Raw genomic sequence first — 19,236 nt, forward strand, 5'->3', positions numbered from 1 at the left:
GGGAGAGGAGAGAGGAGAGAGGAGAGAGGAGAGAGAGACAGTGATAGAAGGGAGAGGGGGAGAGGGGGTGATGGGGACAGGGACAGGGAGAGAGAGAGAGAAACAGAATGAGCATGAGCTGGGATTCTAACAGTGACTTTTAATTTGGGGCGAAATGACTTCTTCTCCACTGTCTTCCCACTCAGCTACATGTTCCGACTCAGGAACATACTCCACAGAAATCTAAAGGGAAGGTAAGAATGCCAGTTACAGACAACTGAGTTATACAACCCAATTTTAGGGAGCATAAAACTGTGTCATAGGATTTCTCCTAGAAATAGCCCATCCATATCTCTGTTTAGAACTAGATGGGAGGACAGCTGCAGGGCCAGTTCCCTCCGGCCCCCACAGACACCTTCCCGGAAGGGCACCTGTTGTGCTAAGGGCAGCGGCTGTGGCGCCCTGGACCGCTACAAACACAGGAGCCTGCTGCATCTCTGGTAGTGGGGGCTGAACCCAGGGCTCTGGGAAGGCCAGCCAACTGCTGCAGCCCCAGTGCCATCCCCAGTCCTATCTATCTATCTATCTATCTATCTATCTATCTATCTATCTATCTATCTATCCATCCATCCTTCCTTGTGGCCAGCTCAGCAGCCCTGGGGGTGGGGCTGGCATGCATGTGGTACTGGTGATAGAGTGGTTCACGGTTCCTAACTTTTGCCTAAGCTTGCCCAAGCAGGCGCTCAGACCACTGAGCTATCTCACCGGCCCTGAGACCTTTAAAAATGGGTTTATTCTGAGACCTGGCCCTGCTATGGTGCCTCACCCCTCCAAGTGGTTGGAGTTACAGGTGTGTGCACCCCACCCGGCCCCACCCACTCTCAAAGGCAGTTTTACTGGAGACAAGAAAGCTGTTTTGGTCTGTGTTGTTTATTTTTTTTTTTTAATTTTATTTTTTTTACAGAACCAGGGATTGAACTCAGATCCTTGTATTTGCCAAGCAAACACTTATCCTACTGAGCCATCTCCCCAGCCCTTGGTCTGTGTTGTTTAGCAAGTTCTTTTTTCTTATCTTTTGGAGTCAGGGCCTCACTGTGCAGCTCAGGTTGGTCCTGAACTCCCAGCGATGCTCCTGCCTCAGCCTCCTGAGTGCTGGGACTGCAGGTGTGCACCACTACGTTTGCCTTTGATCAAGTTCTTCATCTATCATAGACTAGGAAGTAAATGAGAAATATGTCTCAGCTTCCTTACATTTTTTTTTTTTTTGTTTGCAGAACCAGGGATTGAACTCAGGCCCTTGCACTTGCCAGGGAAGCGCTTATTCTACGGAGCCATTTCCCTGGCCCTTCCTTACATTTTGGGTACAATTTGTTTTTTCCACCTTTAGTTTTGACCTAAATTAAAGAATGTAGCAAAAAGAAAATCATCCAACCTTCAGATATGTAATGTGTAAGAAATGGATGCAAGCCATCAATGTCCCCTCAGCCGTGTCTCGCCCAGGCACTTTCTGCATGAGCACAGGTTAAAGCTCCCAGGCCTGCTTCTCCCGAGAAGACAGCATTCTGCTTTGCTTCCAGGTTGGGGTGGACACCTGGCTTACATCACCGCAGCAGATGTTCCAAAGCCCTCTTCATGTAACTGTACTCCTCAGGACAGCAGCACTTAGCAACCGTAGGTCACAGGCATGGGGTAGTTTCAGCCAATTCACTTTTTACCTCACAGAATTTAGCGTTGGTTGTACTCAGGAATTCTTTTCCAGGCCAAAGAGGGCCAGAGTTTGTCAGAAAAGCCTGTAGCCTGGGCGCACTTAAGGCTGCATCTGTCTCCAGGTCCTGGGGACCCAGAGGAAACCCAGCGGCGTGAGGCGGGAGCGCCAGCCTGGTGGGAGAGCCTTTCTCTGCGCATCCTCCTCAGGAGGCAGTGGCTGTGCTGGGAGCAGTTTACCCCTAGGACAATGGAGAGGGACCAGACTGGGCCACCCCCGTGGTCCTCCTGCAGAGCCCCAGCCTGCCCGAGGCCCAGGCCCAGGCAGGATACTGGGGTATGTGTTAGTGGTGGCTACAGAGACCTGAAGGGAACGTCTCTGCCCCAGAGTGGAAGTGGGAAGGGGGCAGGGAAGAGCGGGGTATTACTGCTTTGCGTCTGCTTTGGCTCAAGTTAACATTTAAGGAATAGGACAAGATTGAGATTATTATTGTTACATGAGGGAACAAATTTGCAGGCACATACCTAATCAATAAAAAACATTTCTAGTAATTTGATCACTGAGACGTGTGGACCAAATGTTTCCTAAAAGGCTGCCACACTTTCACTTCGCTTAGCCAGAGGCACCGACGCGGGCCGGGCGGGGCTGCAGCGGCCTGCCGCTCAGGGCGCTGTTACCTGATGAGCCTCGGCGCTCACTGTCTTTCTCAGCATCTGCACATCTTCTGACAGAGGCCCCTCTGTCTCCATTGCCGCTGGCAAGCTCATGGTGCTGGCTTGACTATACACTGTGTACTGCAATGCAAAGTGTGGGGTCACTGTCCAGTAGCGCTCGGCTCCGCACTCGGGGCGCTCATCCGGCCAGGGGACACGTTCCCCGGTGCCCTCCCCCAGGCCCTCTCCTGTAGGAAGCCAGCCCACCTAGGGGATAAACTTGCCCATGACACAGCCTGCAGACCCTGCTGCCTGCCGAACACCAGACACCTGTGTGTCCACCTGCAGTGGCCCCAAGGCCACTCCACGTCCCTCCCTGGGTCCCTGCATCTGACAGTTGGCCGTCCTGTACCTATCTACAGTCTCCACAGGAGCTGACCCTAAGCAGGCGCCAGGCTGGTCCTGGGCTGCTTCGAGGCCAGTGCCCTCGTGTCTTGTGTCTGTCCTCTGCTCCTGGCTACAGCCTCTGTGGTCTCCTCTGCTCTCCAACATCACCCGTGGAGGTGGCCGGCCCTGCACTCTTCCTCCTTTGTCACCTTTGCTCAGCACCTCCCTAACCTGCCAAGCCAGTTTGGCCACACCTGCACCGTCCTCTCCCCCGCCCCCCCATCCGACCTGGACAGTCCAGCAGGCCCCCTGTCCCTGCCTGAGCTGCTGCCAGGCTGCTGCTCACCACAACCCCTCTGCTCGGCCCGGACAGACCCTTGGCTGCAGTCCCTCTCTCCCGGTCCCTGGACCTCTCTGTTGCAGCCTCTGGATTCGGCCCGCCTCCCTGATGCTGCACCACTTAGCTTTATCCTCCTGGGCCCCTGCGGCAGGGCACACCTGCCCCTTTGCCCCCTTCCCCTCTCTTCCCTCTAAGGCCTGTCACATGCCCCTTTCTCTTCTGCTTGTCCCTGGGAAACGAGGTGGTGTTCGAGTCAGGCACGCAGCACGCCACGAGCTCAAGCTCTCCCTGCTTGTCCCGGGACCCTTCCCCAGCCAGGCCCCCAGGGCTGTCTATGTCTCTTCAAGTCTCTGGCCACGGGCCACTCCCTTGCAGGAGCCACAGCTGGGCTGTTTCCTTTCCCAACACCACTAGGCCCTGGGCCCTGGTGCTACTGCTCTGCCAGGCACCTCCCTTCTTCCAGGAGGCTCCTCTGGGCCTCTCCTATCCAGGCACATCCTGCCCGTCACCGCCAGAAGGCTTCCGAAAACCTGGGGCGCTGTCTTGCCAGCACTTTTATAGTTTTTGGGAAAGGGTCCGACTCGGTTCTCTCTCCAGTCTCATCTATGACAGGACCTAGTCTTGTCTGACACACCCTCAGGCGAACCCCTGCAGGTGTCTGCACTCTGCCCTGCCTCGGCCCTGCCAGCACAGATGGCCCTGCCTGGCCTCGCCACCGGGCTCTTTGCCGTGGCCGTCCCATGCCGCACCCTTCTTTGTGGCTCTCCAAATCCATGCTGCCCGCCCTCCGCTGCCATCTCTGTGCAGCACTCCGCTGGATGCTCGCCTCGGCTCACGCACGGGCCTGGGCCTCATTCTCAGCGTTCCTTGGAGACTCCCACAGTTCAGGAGACCCCGCCCCTTGCCTGGGCGGCTCCCAGTGAGATGTGGAGGTACAGAAATAGCAAGGCACAGCGACAGGCAGGAGGTGGTGCTGGGGACAGTTTTGAAGCCAACATTTTGGTGCTTGGCTGGTCTAAGAAAAAGCCAGTGCTTGGAGCAGCTCCAGCCCTCCCTGGAGCTAGGGAAAGGACAGGATCCCCAAGCAAGGCCATGCACAGTGTTCACAGCAGACCACGCACACAGGCATGGCCGAGAAGCACGGGCCTTCACTGAGCGCAGAGATGCTCCCAGCGGGGCAAGAGTCCCCACCCCCAGCAAGCGTGGCCGCACCAAGCTGAAGGCCACAGAGGTGCTTTATTCACTCGCACTTTGATGGTTCCCACAATGTGAGGGAAACTTGCTAAAGTGTTCTACAGCTTCTCTGGGCAGGACAGGAAAACCTGTCTAGGTTTGTAACCTTCAATGTTTTAAGATTTCAAAAAATTAAAATTGTATGTGACATTGAAAGATCACAGTGAAGCTGCTATAACTGCTAAACCCAACAGAACCCTCAGGTCACACAGCTTTCGAGTGCGAGCAGCCTGGCACGGTGTGCTCCACGTCCCCTGCACAGGAGGCGCGTGGTCTGTGACATCCAGGGTCAGGGAGGCTGCTGAGGGAAGCCCCTCTGCCTCCAGGAATTGCAGGGCAGCGCACTCCAAGCTCCGCGGCTGCGTCCTGGAAACAGGACTCGTGCTGTCTCGCCGCCAGACCCACGGCTGCTGTGGGCCAGGTGAGCTGGGGGGCGGTCTCTCTCAGGAGAGTGGAAAGCAAGTTCTTGGGCCACGTTTCCAGCCCTGAAGTGTTAACCATGAAGTATTTTCCATTTGCAGACACTGCGCAGGGAGCCAGGGGGTGCGGATGGGACTTGAGGTGATGTCACAGATGGTAACACAGAGATGGGGGTGAGGATAGGAGGTCACCAGAGCACCACTGCCCACGCAGTTATGGCCTCCTCACAGACAGGTAAAGAGCAACTGACAGGAAGAAACAAGGTTCCTCAAGCAAATCAGAAGAGAACAGTGCACATGCAGAGGGAAGAGCTGATGCAGCTGGGAGGGAGACCAGGCCACACGCCACGCAGGCAACACGATGGCCCGCGCTTCCTCAGCTGCAAGGTCAGTTTCAGGGAATCAAGGACACACACAGCCGAGTATGTCATTCCACTCTCCTGTGGTTTACATCTCGTGATTACAGCTTTATCAATAACAACACAGGTCAAATGCTGTCATATGGATAACATACTTCATACTGTTAACTTTACATTGATGTATTACTTTTTATTGAATATCAGATGCGCATAAAAGCTACCCCAAACTTAGATGTTCAAGGACACCACTCACCAGAAGTAACTGCTCAGGAAAGCGGTTTTTTCTCTGGTGAGCTGAGGAGTGCCTGAGACTTCTCAGTGCGTTAGAGATTCACACTCACAACTGGCACGAAGTGGGGCACTGCTACAACCAGGCACACAGATAAGAGGACCCAGGCACACGGAGCCCAGGCCACAGCGGCCGGGGCCAGCCCAAGCTGCCCCGTGCAGGGCTGGCGGGCTCGCGAGGGCGGGGGAGGTTAGTGCCACTGGCACACTCTGTTAGTATTTTATAAGTGGGACAGTTATGGAAACCAAATTTCAGGAGGACTTCAATTCCATACAACATCTATGTAAAATCTAATTACTTATCTTTTTAAAAAAATATGCATTTTATTTATTTATTTATTGGCGGAACCGGGGATTGAATTTAAGTCCTTGTGCTTGCCAGGCAAGCGCTTATTCTACTGAGCCATCTCCCCAGGCTAAAATCTACTTACTTTTCTTTTAGAATTAACTTGATATTTAAAAGCAAAGGAAACATGGTTTTACCATGGTACTTAGGACACTTGAGAAAGAAGGCAAAGTATAGTTTTAGAGAGGTTATATCTTGATTTCCTTTTTACCACAGTATTTTTAAGATTAAAGTCTTATTTAAGAAGCAGAGAAAAAAAATCCCACCCCATCAATTCTGTGGTAAAAATGTAGGATTAGAAAAAGTACTTGTACTAGAGGGTTACAAAGCAGAAAAATATTCTTTTATTGCAGATATTGCCATATACTGTGTTAGTGAACTGACCTCCCCTGGCCCCGGTGAGGCCACACTCCTGTACTACCAGAGATTCAAGCAACAACCATGACAGGTCATGTTACTCTCGTTAGTACCTGGGGATTCGCTTTGGCTAGATTTTCTATTTTAACCCATGCTTCTTCTCGCTCTTTCATTTTTAGCTTCTCTCTGAAAAACAGTAAAACGTCATTTGTGTTAGAGCCAAATCACATGTAAGGGAACACACAGGAAACCCAGCTGTGCTCCAACCACCGGTCCCCCCTCCTGTCACCTCCTGGCAGCTCACATGCTTCACGGTGCTGCTCGCAAAGGTGCGGTGTGAACAATAAGCTTAGCAACTGACCAAGCGTTAGAGAAAGAGATCTAAAAAAGCAAAAATCCTAAATATTTAACAAGTCTACGAATTTAAGTTCTTCAAAAAAACTTATAAAAGTGAATCTTGTCTCTGGCTGATTATTTGCTTCTTTATAGATAATTTGTTTTCTTTAAAAATATTTTTAAGGGGCCAGGGGTGTAGCTCAGTGGCATAAGCACCTGCCTGGCAAGTGCAATGTCATGAGTTTGATCCCTGGTACCGCCAAAAAATAAAAAAAATAAAAAAATAAAAAAATTAAGTTTATTGGTATATCTTATTTGTTCATGTATTTATTTATATATTTGGTACAGGTTCTTGCTATGCAGCTCAGATGCATAGTGACTCTTGTCTCAGCCTCCCCAGAGCTGGGATTATAGCCACGTACCACCACGCCAGGTTTCAGGGCTGGCATGGAGCGCCTAGGGTTCTAGGGCCAGCACAGCATGCAGTACCGGGATTGAACTCGGGTCCTTGCCCTTGCAGGCAGGTGCTTAGACTCCTGAGCTATCTTCCCAGCCCTATTGGTACATTTTGGATATACATCATGATCACATTCATCACAGAAAATCTGTAGCTCTACATGCTATCTCTTGACTCCTTTCCCCCCTTCTTTCCCTTCCCGTCCTTATTTATCAAGCCTTGGTTTCCGTATTGCCTTCTATTCTCTTTTCTTTTTCCCTTCCTCCCTTTCCTGCCCTGTTCCCCTTCCCACCTGAGTGTTTTCTTCCTGTTTTACAGTAGCTATGAGAACTAGGGAATGACTTGACAATTAACCGCATGATGGTGTTCTTGCCAGGGACACTGTGCCTGACACCTAGACCCTCCGGGGCAGATGGGGCGCCCAGTCCTCAGAGCCACAAGGGCAGGACCCTGACCTTACTAGAGGCCTGCAGAGCCCATCTGTACAGAGCTTGCTCCATCAGAAGGCTCTGCCACAACGCAGAATCTTATCCTGAGTTACCACGCACAGTCACCTTCTGTGTTCCCCATCCATTTTGCAAACATGAGTAAACTAGTAACGGTGGGGAGAAGACAGCTGAGCCGGGTGCTCTTTGAAAACAAGTCACAATAGCTAAGCTTCAATTTGCTTTCCATGTAAGAGAGGACCAGTTTTGCTTTAAGGTGAAGAACAGTTTTGTTCTTTGGACAATTCAAGATAAAGGAAACAGATCCTGGTGACTCGTAAAAAGATCAACTTACTTAAGTTTTTCTGCTTTAAACTGCTGGGTGCAGTCATCAAATAGTTTTTGGTTCATTTCCATGAAGAGTTTCAGGGCGTTGTATATCAAGCCATGTATTGTCCTGCAAGCAAAATCTGACAGTAAAACCCGGACAATGGACTGTTGTGACCCTTCTCCCTCCCTCCATGCCACAATCCCCTTCTTTTCCAACTTTTCAGGCTATTTCATATTTAAAGCAATATAGGACCCTGCCTGGGAAGCACAAGGTCCTGAGTTTGATTCTCAGTACAAAAAAAGAGAAAGAAAGAAAAAAAAAAAAGCCATATATTCCACTGGTTTCCTGGCTAAGTGTATGTGCGTGTGCAGGCACACACACATAGGTGAGTGGTACTGAGGATGAACCCGGGGCCCCACACACTTCGAGGCATGTGCTCTACTGCCAAGCTGCACCCCCGGCCCTAGCATTAAATTTTAATTTGAGATGGGGTCTTGCCCAGGCTGGATGCAAACCTACGATGCTCCTGCCTCAGCCTCCTGAGTAGCTGGGATCACAAACCCTTTCTATTTTCTTGAGTCAGCCCCAAAAGCCAGTGGGCTTCCGCTGGGCTACTCTGAGTTCACTGTCCTGGATGGAAGCAGCCAGCTGCCACCTTGCTTAGAAACGGAATAAAACAGTGTTGAAGCTTAAGACCAAGATAAAGCAAGACCTATGCAACAAAAGTTGTAGCTTTTGGGTCTGATAAGGTCAGTGAAATCCCCTCAGGATTTATCCTGAGACCCTGTACCTCAGATTGTAGATCCTTTGTCAGTGTCAGCCATGTGGATGAGTCACGGCCATTGCTTGGCCAATGTGCTCTCTGTGAAAGCCTGAGAGAATGTTTTCTCTCCATGTGACTCTCCTTAGGCACACTCTACATCATTGATCACTTTCCTCTGTGGCCCCATAATCTCCTTGATCAGAAAATTTGGGACACTACCGAGGTACATGATGTTACAGTACAAGTTCTCATATGTCCTGAGTCTTAATTGACCTTGGAAGGCTAGGGCCAAAATGTTGGCTTTCCTTGAAGCCCTCCTTTTTCTCCAATTTTGGCCTGCAAACTTAGGTTGTTAACCCTCCAGAAGAGAAGCTTATTGTTATTACCATATAACCTAGGCTGTTCAGCTTAACCTCACTATCTGTCTGAATATCAAACATCTTAGGCATAACATGGAACAGGTATTTTTCATCAAGTATTGATATGTTGAACTTTAAGTCCCTACAGAATATGATGAAAAAAAACATTAAAATACATTTTAAAAATAGGCATAAAGAATTATATAATTCTTAACCAATCAGCAGAAAAGTATAAAAATGAAGTATAAGAAGTAAAGTCATGGTGTTATGTTGAGCTGCAGGGGACTCTTGTCAACAATTTCTGACAGTGCCAGTCAAGTGGAAGACCCAATACTATTATGGACTACTGGACTATTTTGGAATAATTTGCTGAGTTCACACACCTATAATACTCAAATGATGGAACTAAAAAAAAGGAGATATGGATGAATGACCATTTTTTATCTGTGTATTCAGAATGGTTAGGATAGATATATAGCTACATTCTCTTAATTCAAGAAATAGAGGGATTTGTTCTAATAGTGTTTGTAAATAGGATATCATGTCTGCATCTTGTACAGCAAATAACCACTAGGAAGAGAGTATGCAATGTGTTAATTAATGGAACTATCCTACCAATTTGATTTGAAACTGTCTCATTGCTATTTGTTTCTCAATAAAATTATGGAAAAAAAAGTGTTGAAGCTTGAACAAACACAACTAAGACTGAATTACAGGAGGATATTAATGGAAAGCTGCATTCCCTATAAATGCAAATGTCCTGTCCTCTTACCCACTCAGGACAGAAAAGTTGATAATGCCAATGGCTGGGGTGTGCCTCAGAGGTACAGGGCTTGCTTAGCACCTGTGAGGCCTTGGGTTTGATTCTTAGCACTGTTAAAAATGAAACAAAACAAAGCAACCAACCCTAAGCCAACAAAACCTAAATAATGCCAAAACAGAGCTTTGGAAGGTGGAGAACAAAACCAGCAAGCCAGCTTCCTGACAGCATGTGTGCTGAGTGGTCTGGGTCCCACTTTTGGCTTCTCCAGTTACTGGCTTATGTCCTCAGTCAAAATCCTAGAGGAGCTACCTTAGAAGATGTGAACACCACATGCGTGAATGTATGTAAAAGGGCCTAGACTACTGTTCGATGTATAGTGCCACAGGATTTGTTTAATAGAATTTAAGAAATACAAAATCTTTTAATTATTTTTTCTTTTTTTTTTTAGCGGAACCGGGGGTTGAACTCAGGCCCTTGCGCTTGCCAGGGAAGCGCTTATTCCACTGAGCCATCTCCCCAGCCCCTAATTATTTCTTGAAACAAAACAAAACCAAACCCAAATCTAGTTGTCTGGCTTGCAACACAGGGAGAGGGAGAGCCCTGCTATCTTTGTGCCCACCAAGCATCCAAGAGGCCCTGGACCCAGCTGCCACCTGACCACACCTGAGAAGAAGCAGAGCCTGGTCCACCCACATGGTGGGCAACAAAATGCAACAGCATTTAAAGAATAGGCAAGTAGGGGCTGGGGAGATAGCTAGGGGCATAAGTGCCTGGCTGGAAGCCCAAGGTCCGGAGTTCGATCCCTGGTACCACAAGGCAAGCAAATCCTTGAGAACTTTACTCTAAGCAAGGACAGAGGCTGCAGGCAGGGGCCAGCTGTGCACTCCCACCACACTAACACATACTGCATGACGCTGGGGGGCACAGCTCATCTCTGGGGCCTCTGTCACCACCTGGGGCATCCACCCAAAACCAAGGCTGTGGCAAAGGAAATGCTGCTGGAAGCTGAACGCTGCCAGCCACTCTGCCACCTTAACCATGAAGGCCGTGGTAGCTCCCACGGCTGCCAGCACCATGGCTAAGCCTGTGCTCCAAAGCCAGTGCCAACCTTGTTGGTGCCTGGCGAATACCAGGCACTTTATGGACACTGGCTTTAATTTCCCTTTGAGCCAGCTGGAGCAGATGGTAAAGCAGAGAACTCAAAATATATTCTACTGTTACCCCAGTTGGCCAGTGCAAGGCGGGGCATGGCTGGGGAACATCTGCAGACCGCCCCGCCCAGACCCGGCAGTTCGTGAGCCGAGCCTGCTCACCTCCATCCTGCCCCATCTATGCTCCCTTGGTGTCCCCTATGTTCTGGGGACTCTTTGGGCTCCTGGTTGTGACTGGGCTTGGCCTGTGCTTGAGCATCAGGCAGGAAATCAGGTTTGGCTGGGAAGGAAGCAGGCAGCTTGCATTCAGGCAGGCAGGACCACAGTGCTGTCTCTCTTCCAGTACTGCTTTCCTGTTTGGGGATGGGGAATGGGGCTGGACACCATGGCTCTGCTCTCCTGCCCTCAATTCTTGTTATGATGAAAATATACAAAGGTGAGTCAGACCCTCTGTCCTCACATTCATTTGGATGATGTGAATATTTAAAAAGTTCAGTATTAAACATGGCCTGGCACCCGCAGAGACAGCTCCCTTTAGGTCTCTGAAGGCTGGCCCCGCATCAGTGACCCTCGCCGTCCTCCTCAGGTAGAAAGAGGTGTATAGCAGTGAACGGCTGGTTCCTGGCCTGAGCTCACGTCACCACACTGCCCTCCTGCCCTTCATGCGGTGCCCACAGCAAGGTGGCCCCTGGACCTCCCAGGATGTGTCACAGGGCCCAGACCTCTGCTGAGAATCGGTGGGAGGCACTGTGGTCCTGCGAGCCAAGCTCCAGGAGCTCTGCAGTGACCTTTGGCTCCCTAGGGCCTCAGGAGAAGCCAGAAGGTGGTGCAGAGCAGTGGCCCTCTGAGGTAAAAGAAAAGGCTGCTGCTATTTAATGTAAAAATCCCAAAGAGATCAGAACTGTTTAAAAATGGATTGAAATTTGAGTTTTAGCTCTGACTACACAAGCAGCAAGACATGCAGAGGAAGGCCAGCTCATTCCCTCTTACTTGTTCCAGTGGGTCTTGGAGTTGCGGTACAGGGATGGAAACATGATGGGCAGGATCTTCGCTGCGTTGTCGCTGATTAAGCTCATAATGTACTCGTTGTTCCAGTAATACAGCGCCCGCTCGGCCACCTGCAAGACGGGGCGCGGCTGTGAGCGTGTCCGAGGTGCCGCTATGCAGCCGTCCTACTGGTGAGCCTGAAAACGGATACTTGGACTATAGCTGAAGATAAATTCATAGCTACTGCCGTGCACTTGGGGTACTTCAGAGCGTGACCTTAAGAGCCTTCCACAAAGAAGAAACAGATAATTTCTTCCACATCAAGAAATCAAGGGGCTGGTGAGATGGCTCAGTGGTCTAAAGCACCTACTTAGAACAAGCTTGGCAAAGCACAGGGACCGCGGTTCAATCCCAGCACCACATGCCAGCCAGCCCCGCCCCCTGGGGGGCTGAGCTGGCCACACACACACACACACACACACACACACACACACACACACATAAATAAATAAAATTAAAAAAGAAATGAAGATCAAGTCAGGCTCAGGATGCTGTGGTTCGATCCCCAGATCCTCAAGCCTTACCAGTCCTGCCCTGAAGGCATCCTGAGCCAGCCAAAAAAAAGAGAAAGAAAGCAAGATCAGCATCACTCATTCTGCCATTCCATATCCAAACCCAGCAGGATGCTGGCGACACAAAGCCTCTGCTCTGCCCTGCACACCCTGTCTAAGTACAAGGTCTCTGGTGTGTGATTGGGGGGGCTGAATGAAGAGGCAGCTTAGGTCCTGGTGGGGGCAGACAGAGGATGGGTGATTACCTGATGTACTAGAAATGCCGAGTCCTGCAAGGGGCAGTGCGAACTGTGGCCTCCCTGTGGAGCTAGCCCTGCGACACTGTGGAGGACACCAGAAGAGCAGCGGGCTGGAGATGGGTGAGGCCACATCCCAGGGCGTGAGCAGGCCTCACTTGGGAGAGGTGGAAGCGTGAGAGGGTGACTACTCCTCCTGGAGCCTTTGAGCTGCAGGACCATGCTGTGTCCCAGTCTGGATGCACACTGCCACTCCTCTTTCCCACAATCAACAGGCGCACAGGTGTGGCCCCTAGGGGGACATGGGCAGGGCTGCCTCTCGCCTAATACCACAAGACTACACAGAGACCTTGCCCTGGCCCTCAGGAACACAGAGCACAGGAGGATGGCATTTCTGCCACCAGCAGTCTACAGATTCTGAGATTACAGCGCAGGGATGCAGGAGGAAGCCAAGAAAGGTGGGAACTGGGCCACTCTCTGGAGTACTTGGAGCCTAAGAATGTGGTGCACAAGGCAAAAAAGAAGGGCGCTGATGGCTTCTCAGGTATTCTTAATAGCTTTCTGTATTTTCAGGAAGTATCCATCCATCCATCCATTCATCCATCCATAAATAAATGCATGTGTAGGGAATATTTTAACCTTATACTAGAAATAGAAGCCTAAGATGCTTGATGGCTTGAATTCTGAATTCTACTTAATTTTTTTTAACATCAGCAATTATTTTTTATGGAAAAATCAGGAATGCACTGGCCTCAGGTATATGCTTCTGGAAGATTCGGCAATGTGTTTAGTGCTGATCTGGGTCCCTGAAGTAGCACAAGCCAACATGGGACTGAACAGTGAGGTGGCCTCTGAGAGGAAGGGTGAGGAGGTCCAGCATGAGGGCTGGAGGGGGTGCGGGGTCCTGCGACCTCCCTGGAGCAGGCCCTGACCACATGCACTCCTCGAAGGGCAGGCACAGCCCGTGCTTCCCGCCACAGCTCTTACTAAGACATCCAGGTGGTGTCCCCCATCCCTGTCTCCTCTTAGGGATATGGTAACCCCTGCATCAGCAGCCCCTCGTGCCTCTGGGGTCTGGGTCCCCCATAGCGTCTGCGGCTGATGCTCCACGTCACACAACACTCACAAAACAAGTGCTGTAAACCATGATTTTCCTACCCTAGTTCCTAATGGGGAAACTCAGAAATCTTAAGGTGAGAACACCCAGTGGTCCCCTCCCCAGCCACTGCTCTGGGCAGGACTCTGCTGCCCCGGTGGTGCTTCCCAGGCAGCCCTCTGCGCCTGCCTTCCTGCCATTGCCATGAAGGCGGGGTGGGGACCTGGAGCATCACCAGCAGTTATGTGAAGGGCAGTGCTAGCAGGCCCAGCTGGCAGGGCTGGCCATGAAATGCACGAAGGAGGCTGGGTGGGGCCTGCCTGAGAGAGGGAAAGGGGGGGGAGGGGGAGGGGCGGAGGGACATAGTGGGAAGTGGCTCTGACCAGGATGGGAAGGTAAGTGTGAGATGAGTCAGAAATACTGAGTTTTGGGGCCAGGGAGATGGCTCAGTAGAAAAAGCGCTTCCCTGGCAAGCGCAAGGGCCTGAGTTCAACCCCTGGTTCTGGAAAAAAAAAAAAGAAAAAAAAGAAAAAAAAAGAAAAGCAATACTGAGTTTTGCAAAAAAAGAACAAAAATACTGAGTTTTGTAAGATGTAAGGGGACACAAATTCCTACCCAGTGCCAGAAGGGCACTCCACCCTTGAGACATCTCCTCTCACTGTGAGACACTGTTTCATCAGGCTGCCATGGAACCCAGGTTAGGCTCTAGCTTGCAGTCCTCCTGCCCCAGCCTCCCAGAGTGCTGGGGCTATGGGCGTGTGCTACACAGCTGGCCAGAGCTGCAAGGTTGTAATCATCACACTGTTATTATTATTGATAATTCAGTGCAGAAAATAAGGTCACAAGAATAAGGAGGAACACTGAGCATGGAGAAGCTGAGCTTTCTAAATGTAAAGGTTTGCATTTTGTTCCTCTTGGGACTGAACCCAGGGCTTCCAGCACTCAAGGGAGGGCTCTGGCCCCCGAGCCACAGCTGCAGGTCTTTCCTTCGGGGGCCTCAATATGTAGCCCAGGCAGGCCTTGAATTTGTGATCCTCCTGCCTCAGCTTCCTGAGTAGCTGGGGTTACAGGTGTGTGCCACCATGTCTTCTGAGAAGCCATGCTGAATCACTGTTATTGAGAAAAATATTTTCAGTCACGAGAACAGGATATTAAAATAGATTTAACAGAATTAAAGTTTTAGCACCTTGCTTTGAAGTACAAGTAAAAACAGGAATTGAACATTTGAATTACTTGAGAAGCAAGCCAGGACGAGCTGTGCCCAACCCTTAACTCCCAGATGAACATGCTGAGTAACGTAAGTGTCTGTCCCCAGACCCACATACCTGGAAGTGTGGGCTGGAAACACACTTGGCTAGCTGCCGGAAGAGAGGTTCCATGATCTTCACGAATTCGGAGGGCTCGATCACATCTAAAATTTCTTCTAATTCATTTAGGAACATTACTTCTTTTGGACTGTGAGTCTTTGGCCAGTATTTGAGAAGTGCCATGACCACCTGTGAAGGGGAGCACGGGAGTGACACTGAGGGGACAGGTCTGTTCCACCAAGGTGTTTCCACTGCACAGCAGCAGAGCGTGGCTCACAGACTTGGAAATGAGCTATCAGATAAGGAAGTTTAATTTCATCTATCTATCTATCTATCTATCTATCTATCTATCTATCTATCTATCTATCTGGTACAGGGTCTCACTACACAGCTCAAGACTCGTAGTGATCCTCCTGTTTTCAGCCTCCCAACACTGGGATTACAAGCATGCGCCATCACGCTGGGCTTGGTGGCCAGCTCAGTGCATCTGGGGGTGGGGCTGATGCAGCATGTGGTGCCTGAGATCTAACCCCAGTCCCTGTGCTCGCCTAAGCAGGCACTCAGGCTGCTGAGCTATCTCTGTGGCCCAAGAGTCTAATTTTATATGGTCTGGAACCACAGGTTTTTAAATTTTTTTCTTTTTTGGTAGCAGGAATCAAACTCAGGACCTTGTACTTGACAGGCCGGTGCTTGTGGAATCAGTTTTAAATGATAAAACCACTCTCTCTGATCAGGTGCCACTTCAGTAAGCCAGCTCCTCTGAGTGAGTGGTGTTGGGGAAGCCAGAGCCTGGTACATGCCAGGTAAGTGCTTTACCACTGAGCCATCCCCAGACCATGTTGGTCTAATTAGAAAAAGAGAAAAGAAAAAAGCTTGAAAAAAAAGTGGTTAGGCCAGTCGTGGTGGTGCATACCTGTCATTCCACTGCACTTGTAATCCCACTGAGTACAAACCTATAATCCCACTGCACCTATAATCCTACTGACTGCACACTGTAATCACTGTGGCATGGCAGAAACAGCACCAGCCAGTGATTACCAGTGTGCACTACCACTTGGGGGGCTGAGGCAGGAGGATCACTGCAAGTTCAAGGCCAGTCTGGGCTACAAAGTGGGTTCAAGACAAGCCTGAAATGCATAGTGAGAGCCTGTCTCATACACACTCACACACACAAAAAAGTGGCCAGGAGAATGACTGGAAGATCAGGGAGGTTATGCAGAGCACGTGAGCTCACACACACACCCCAGTGTAGAGCAGACAGTTTTGAAACTGTTGGTGAATATATATACACACCCACAATCCAGTTTTCAATAAAGTGACCACCTGCATGTGTGCACACAGAAACGCACGTCTGTGCACAGTGTCTTCCACTGTGTTGTGTGGATGCAGCTGTTGCTAACTCACACCTGCAGGCGCCTCCGTGGGAGGAAAGGTGTGGGCAGGCCCATTCTGGCTCTGTGTGCACACCGGGGGGGGGGGGTGCTACTTAGCTCTGGAAGTACTCGCTGGGGGAGCTGCGGCGGCTGTGGCTTGGCGGAAACGGTGCCCCTCAGTGTGGACTACGTTCCGCTGGCCTGTGGTGGCCACCCAGTTTGCAGTACTGTGCACTGCTGTTTGCCCAAGTCCTACAGCTAGAAACAGCTTCTGCTGGACCCTTGCCTCTTTCATTTGTCCCTATAATTCCAAATCCTTGTTATAATCAGACAAATAAAAATACTGGATTTAAATACTGATTTAATGCAAATCAGTATTTCTAGAGTTTATATCTCTTAGTTTAAAAACACAGAATGAAAAAAAAAATAACCACACACACACACACACACACACACACACACACACACAGAATGAGGGCTGGGGAGATAGCTCAGCAGTCCAAGTGCCTGCCTTGCAAGCACAAGGACCTTGGTTTGATCCCTAGTACCGCATGCTACACCAGGCCTGGAGCCCTGGGTGCGCTGAGCCAGCCACCAAGCCTGGGCGTGGGGCACACGGTAATCCCAGTGCTTGGGAGGTCGAAAACAGAAGGATCACTACAAATCCGAGCTGCATAGTGAGACCTTGTAGCAAATAAATAAAAGATTTTAAAAATTGAAAACGACAACAATCCCAAATAGGCATTTTATGCCTCACACATAAGTCCACACACACATTTGCACATGTAGTTGCACAAGTAAAGCCAGATTCCTGCAGGCAGCTGTTTAGCCCAGTCCCGCAACGCTGGGGAGCCGCAGCTCTGCCCCGTGGCAGGACCGAGACTGCTGTAGAGGCCTTGTGCACGGCAGCTGTGGGAGACCGGCTGGCCACTTGTGCTCACAGATCCTTTCCGGACTGGGACAGCCCGCCTACTCCTGCCCAGGAGAACCTCAGTGGTATTCACAAACACAGTGAGAACTTAAAAATTCTTCTTAGAATTATTATGTTTTTGGTACGTGGGCCCCTGAACAATATTTTTCTATGATATTACATTTCTAAAGCTCCAACATTTATTTAAAAGTGCTCTGAATTTTGGCCTTTGACATAAAAATCTACAAAGGAACTGTCTGAAGAACATCATTTGATGGTCACCCTCCTACCTATAGCTCAACAATAGTAAACACTTCCTGAGCACTCATTCTGTGCACCCAAGCCACTGGCAGGAATAAAGCTGATGTGGGCGTTTCCTAACTCACCGCTTAGAGGGAGAGTTGTGAGGAGAGAGAGATGCTCATTTGTGAGCCACAAGGACCAGCTATGCACTCTGTTGCGCCACTGAAAGGTATTCTTTCTGGAGTCAGGTCACACACTGGAGTGATTTTCGCGCTGTTTGGACCCACAGTGGCCAAGGCCCAGTGATCTCAGCTGCTCCTGGGGCAACAGGATTTGGCAGCTGGGTGTCTGCCGGGGGCTGCTAACACTGGGGAGAGTGGCTGCATGCGTGCGGAGGGTGTGACTCCTGGTTCTGCACCCAGGAGGAACTCACAGGGCTGCTGGCTCCCGGGAGGGTTGGGGAGTCTGGGTGGCTGCAGGCCCTGGCTCTCCTGGAGGGGGAAGAGCTGCCACTAGGCCGTGCAGGTGAAGAGACGTGGCTCTCCCGTGAGCCTCTATAGGCTCATAACAGTAGTAAATTTTCACATGCCCAGAAAGCTTCAGTCCAGCAGACAGTGTCTAAATGAAAAATACTAATTATAGGATATAAAAGGGGGTAACAATGCCCTTTATAAAACTTTTTTTTTTGGTGTGTGGCACCAAATCCACAGCTTTAAAATGAGCTACATCTCCAGGCCTTTATTTTGAGACAATCTAAATTGCTAAGGGTGGGCTCGAATATGTGATCATCCTGCTTCAGCTTCCCAGAGTGCAGGATCACTGGTGTGTGCCACACGCAGATCACATTCTACCGAAGTAGTCCTGAGCCTTGACACAGGCTGACACTAGCAGCCACATGGGGTAGGCCTGGGGGGCGCCTGCGTACCCCACACAGATGCCTACGCTTGATCCCATTCCTGACGTGCCTTCATGGCTGAAATCAGACAACATGGCCTCCGTGTCTTCATAACGTGTGACCCTGAAGGAGGAAACTTACGGAGGGGAGGGCCTGAATGCTTCTAGTATAAACTGCTTTTTGTGTTCTGGGTGGCACTGCAGCGTTGCCTGTGCAGCAGAACTGTGGAATAAAGCTGCGCTGGGCTTGCGGTGTGCAGCTCGCCTGCGCTGGCGGCAAGCCTGAGTTCCGCAAAGTCCCTGCCTCTAGTGAACAACTTGAGTGACGCTCTTGCTCTCATGGTAGGGGTCAGGGTTCAGGCAGGGACAGAGGACAAGTGGCTGGCTGCAGAGGCCCTATGGTGGGGACCTGAGGAGAAGTCCCAGTGTAAAACTGGGCTTTAGCTATTATGAAGTAATGCTATGAGAAGTATGTGGGTAAAAATCGTTACAGGAAAACCTTGCTTGCTGTCTTTCTCCTTCCGTGTCTGTCTCTTCTTAGGTTTCTGAATAGAAAAATGGAGGCAGGCTGACTGGAATTCCTTTACATACTACTTTCTCAGGAAAAGCTCTCAAGTTTAGAGATGTCAGATACAGATGGGAAGCAGAGCTTTAAGCACACGAGAATACTGTAGAGAAAGACAGAAAACCCCACCAGTCCCCAGGGGGCTTTTACAAAATTATTAACACCTTTTCCTTTTCCATGCCTAAACGGTGTTTCGGTGGAGTAAAGGGACCAAAGGAAAGCATCCTCATGGAAACTGCCGCTTTCACCTCTCATCTGGGTTCCAGATTCTCAGAGCCTGGAGACCGGAAGGGTGAGGACGGCAGTGCACAGAGGGCCCGGCTGCGGCTCTGCAGCCCGAGCCCCTGCGCAGCCCGAGCCCCTGCGCGGCCACAGAGGGCCCGGCTGCGGCTCTGCAGCCCG

The 19,236-nt window shown here is 50.3% G+C and overlaps 1 protein-coding gene across 6 annotated transcripts in view; it reads right to left on the minus strand.

The window, feature by feature from the left end:
• The window catches only part of Ppp2r5c (protein phosphatase 2 regulatory subunit B'gamma), a 148,628-nt gene that overhangs the window by 4,094 nt on the left and 125,298 nt on the right, over positions 1–19,236 (minus strand). For 4 of the 6 annotated variants that reach the window (XM_023705685.1, XM_004645406.2, XM_023705683.1 and 1 more), the window contains 5 exons: positions 14,868–15,038; positions 11,642–11,769; positions 7,640–7,741; positions 6,180–6,252; positions 2,362–2,478 (listed from right to left, as the gene is read on the minus strand). In XM_023705685.1, the coding sequence (XP_023561453.1) occupies positions 2,362–2,478; positions 6,180–6,252; positions 7,640–7,741; positions 11,642–11,769; positions 14,868–15,038 (591 nt within the window). The remainder of the gene's footprint in view (positions 1–2,361; positions 2,479–6,179; positions 6,253–7,639; positions 7,742–11,641; positions 11,770–14,867; positions 15,039–19,236) is intronic. The other 2 variants (XM_004645407.2, XM_023705686.1) reach the window with 1 other exon arrangement.

This window comes from Octodon degus, unplaced genomic scaffold (genome assembly GCF_000260255.1).
Source record: "Octodon degus isolate 3935 unplaced genomic scaffold, OctDeg1.0 scaffold00226, whole genome shotgun sequence".
Taxonomy (NCBI): domain Eukaryota; kingdom Metazoa; phylum Chordata; class Mammalia; order Rodentia; family Octodontidae; genus Octodon; species Octodon degus.